This window comes from Nanorana parkeri, unplaced genomic scaffold (genome assembly GCF_000935625.1).
Source record: "Nanorana parkeri isolate BGI_ZX_2015 unplaced genomic scaffold, ASM93562v1 scaffold2834, whole genome shotgun sequence".
Lineage (NCBI taxonomy): Eukaryota > Metazoa > Chordata > Amphibia > Anura > Dicroglossidae > Nanorana > Nanorana parkeri.
The window spans coordinates 1-4,367 of NW_017309102.1; the positions used below are offsets into that span (position 1 = coordinate 1).

General features: G+C 56.5%; 1 protein-coding gene across 1 annotated transcript in view; it reads right to left on the reverse strand.

Moving 5' to 3' along the window:
• Positions 1-102: 102 nt before the first annotated feature.
• The window catches only part of LOC108802374 (acidic leucine-rich nuclear phosphoprotein 32 family member E-like), a gene marked incomplete at its 3' end in the record, with an annotated part of 7,767 nt that continues 3,502 nt past the window's right edge, over positions 103-4,367 (reverse strand). Inside the window, exons 3-5 of the mRNA XM_018574238.1 lie at positions 4,227-4,349; positions 1,142-1,304; positions 103-257 (exon numbers count right to left, since the gene is read on the reverse strand). Of these exons, the coding sequence (XP_018429740.1) occupies positions 103-257; positions 1,142-1,304; positions 4,227-4,349 (441 nt within the window). The remainder of the gene's footprint in view (positions 258-1,141; positions 1,305-4,226; positions 4,350-4,367) is intronic.

Here is a 4,367-nt window from a genome sequence, read left to right on the forward strand (position 1 = left end):
GCCCTCCCTGGGGGTAGGGTTAGGGTTTCCGCAGGGATACCGGCAGCGGCACACGCGGTGTTCCATGATTGAGGGGGTGCCGGGCACGCCAAGTGAACTCACATGTATCTCTTCCTTCAATAAATAGGAAAGGCCGACTTCCTCCGCCTCCTCCAGGTCTGACTCCTCCTCCTCATCATCATCATCCTCATCGTAGTCGCCGCCGGGGGGGCCGGCCTCGTCATCCTCATCTTCAGGAAATTCACATTCCTCACAATCTGAGCAAAGGAACACGCGTCACCGAGAACCACACGCTGCAGAACACGGCCCATCCCAGCGTGTGTACACGTGTGAGACATGGGATGTGTATATACAGTGTACACGTGTGAGACATGGGATGTGTATATACAGTGTACACGTGTGAGACATGGGATGTTTATATACAGTGTACACGTGTGACATGACATGGGATGTTTATATACAGTGTACGTGTGAGACATGATGTGATGCGTGTACACAGTGTACGTGTGAGACATGACATGGGATGTGTATATACAGTGTACACGTGAGACATGACATGGGATGCGTGTATACAGTGTACACATGTGAGACATGACATGGGATGTTTATATACAGTGTACGTGTGAGACATGACATGGGATGTGTATATACAGTGTACACGTGTGAGACATGACATGGGATGTTTATATACAGTGTACGTGTGAGACATGATGTGATGCGTGTATACAGTGTACACGTGTGAGACATGACATGGGATGTGTATATACAGTGTACACGTGTGAGACATGACATGGGATGTTTATATACAATTGTACACGTGTGAGACATGACATGGGATGTGTATATACAGTGTACACGTGTGAGACATGACATGGGATGTGTATATACAGTGTACACGTGTGAGACATGACATGGGATGCGTATATACAGTGTACACGTGTGAGACATGACATGGGATGCGTGTATACAGTTGTACACGTGTGAGACATGACATGGGATTGCCATGTATAGAGCTCACTGTACGGGAACATACATGGGAAATCACGCCTGCTCTGTATAACATGTTTCAGGTCACATTGTCAGCCCAGGGGGAGGAGGCGGAGTTCCGTGTGTGTGGCCCCCCGGTGGGTGGGGGTCATACCTGCATCGTCCTCCTCGGAGTCCGGGGCCTCGTTGTCCTCCTGGTCGAAGCCGTCCAGGTAGGTGATGTGCGGCAGCTTGCGGAAGATCTGCTCCCGGTAGTCCTCCAGGTTGGTCAGCTCGCAATTAAACAAATCCAAACTCTTCAGATTCTTCAGGTGTGTCTGCAAAGAGAAGCGACCAATCAGAGCGCGACACCGGGGCCCTCCGACCAGACACTGGCAGGGGGCGGGGCAGGAGTTATGTAAATATCAGAAAGACTCGATGGGCGAATAACAGTCGGGAGGAAGGGACGGAGCAACGGGGGAGGAGTTATGTAAATATCAGAAAGACTCAATGGGTGAATAACAGTCGGGAGGAAGGGGCGGAGTTATGTAAATATCAGAAAGACTCAATGGGTGAATAACAGTCGGGAGGAAGGGACGGAGCAATGGGGGAGGAGTTATGTAAATATCAGACTCAATGGGTGAATAACAGTCGGGAGGAAGGGGCGGAGCCATGGGGGAGGAGTTATGTAAATATCAGAAAGACTCAATGGGTGAATAACAGTCGGGAGGAAGGGACGGAGCAATGGGGGAGGAGTTATGTAAATATCAGACTCAATGGGTGAATAACAGTCGGGAGGAAGGGGCGGAGCCATGGGGAGGAGTTATGTAAATATCAGAAAGACTCGATGGGCGAATAACAGTCGGGAGGAAGGGGCGGAGCCATGGGGAGTTGTAAATATCAGAAAGACTCGATGGGCGAATAACAGTCGGGAGGAAGGGGCGGAGCCATGGGGAGTTGTAAATATCAGAAAGACTCGATGGGCGAATAACAGTCGGGAGGAAGGGGCGGGCCCATGGGGAGGAGTTGTAAATATCAGAAAGACTCGATGGGTAAATAACAGTCTGGAGGAATGGGCGGAGCTAGGCAGACTTAATTTGCATGAAGACTACCCCCCCGGGGGTAACACCCACATGTGATGCTGAGCCTCCATGATTGGATTGCAGTTCTGTCGATGAATAAAAGGGGGCGGAGCCAGGCTGGGGAAGGGAAAGTGTGTCCATGGTCCCGAGCTCCTATTAATCCCTCTCACTAAAGCTGATGTGCGAGGGGAAGGGAAGAGCCAGATGATGCCGGACATCCTCCAGCCTCTAATGCTGATTGTGAGGAGGAGAGGAGCCGGTACAACTGTGCAAAACTGAAGGGGAGGACGGAGGTCAGATAGAAGACTGAAGGGGAGGACGGAGGTCAGAGGGAAGGGGAGGACGGAGGTCAGAGAGAAGGGGAGGACGGAGGTCAGAGAGAAGGGGAGGACGGAGGGCAGAGAGAAGGGGAGGACGGAGGTCAGAGAGAAGGGGAGGACGGAGGGCAGAGAGAAGGGGAGGACGGAGGTCAGAGAGAAGGGGAGGACGGAGGGCAGAGAGAAGGGGAGGACGGAGGTCAGAGAGAAGGGGAGGACGGAGGGCAGAGAGAAGGGGAGGACGGAGGTCAGAGAGAAGGGGAGGACGGAGGGCAGAGAGAAGGGGAGGACGGAGGTCAGAGAGAAGGGGAGGACGGAGGGCAGAGAGAAGGGGAGGACGGAGGTCAGAGAGAAGGGGAGGACGGAGGGCAGAGAGAAGGGGAGGACGGAGGTCAGAGAGAAGGGGAGGACGGAGGGCAGAGAGAAGGGGAGGACGGAGGTCAGAGAGAAGGGGAGGACGGAGGGCAGAGAGAAGGGGAGGACGGAGGTCAGAGAGAAGGGGAGGACGGAGGGCAGAGAGAAGGGGAGGACGGAGGTCAGAGAGAAGGGGAGGACGGAGGGCAGAGAGAAGGGGAGGACGGAGGTCAGAGAGAAGGGGAGGACGGAGGGCAGAGAGAAGGGGAGGACGGAGGTCAGAGAGAAGGGGAGGACGGAGGGCAGAGAGAAGGGGAGGACGGAGGTCAGAGAGAAGGGGAGGACGGAGGGCAGAGAGAAGGGGAGGACGGAGGTCAGAGAGAAGGGGAGGACGGAGGGCAGAGAGAAGGGGAGGACGGAGGTCAGAGAGAAGGGGAGGACGGAGGGCAGAGAGAAGGGGAGGACGGAGGTCAGAGAGAAGGGGAGGACGGAGGGCAGAGAGAAGGGGAGGACGGAGGTCAGAGAGAAGGGGAGGACGGAGGGCAGAGAGAAGGGGAGGACGGAGGTCAGAGAGAAGGGGAGGACGGAGGGCAGAGAGAAGGGGAGGACGGAGGTCAGAGAGAAGGGGAGGACGGAGGGCAGAGAGAAGGGGAGGACGGAGGTCAGAGAGAAGGGGAGGACGGAGGGCAGAGAGAAGGGGAGGACGGAGGTCAGAGAGAAGGGGAGGACGGAGGGCAGAGAGAAGGGGAGGACGGAGGTCAGAGAGAAGGGGAGGACGGAGGGCAGAGAGAAGGGGAGGACGGAGGTCAGAGAGAAGGGGAGGACGGAGGGCAGAGAGAAGGGGAGGACGGAGGTCAGAGAGAAGGGGAGGACGGAGGGCAGAGAGAAGGGGAGGACGGAGGTCAGAGAGAAGGGGAGGACGGAGGGCAGAGAGAAGGGGAGGACGGAGGTCAGAGAGAAGGGGAGGACGGAGGGCAGAGAGAAGGGGAGGACGGAGGTCAGAGAGAAGGGGAGGACGGAGGGCAGAGAGAAGGGGAGGACGGAGGTCAGAGAGAAGGGGAGGACGGAGGGCAGAGAGAAGGGGAGGACGGAGGTCAGAGAGAAGGGGAGGACGGAGGGCAGAGAGAAGGGGAGGACGGAGGTCAGAGAGAAGGGGAGGACGGAGGGCAGAGAGAAGGGGAGGACGGAGGTCAGAGAGAAGGGGAGGACGGAGGGCAGAGAGAAGGGGAGGACGGAGGTCAGAGAGAAGGGGAGGACGGAGGGCAGAGAGAAGGGGAGGACGGAGGTCAGAGAGAAGGGGAGGACGGAGGGCAGAGAGAAGGGGAGGACGGAGGTCAGAGAGAAGGGGAGGACGGAGGGCAGAGAGAAGGGGAGGACGGAGGTCAGAGAGAAGGGGAGGACGGAGGTCAGAGAATAATAAGTCCCTATAATATGGAGATGAGGACGGGGGAGGAATTCAGAAGCGTACCCTGAAGACGAGTGGGCAGGGCTGACACCATATACTTACCAGGGCCTCCACTGTGCTGAGGTCTTTGATCTTGTTACCGCTCAGGTTGAGATAAGTGAGGTTGGGACACTTCTCGGCGAGGACCTCCAGGCCTCCGGAGATGCTGTTATCACTGAGCTCCAGCTGGAAGACATAAAGCAC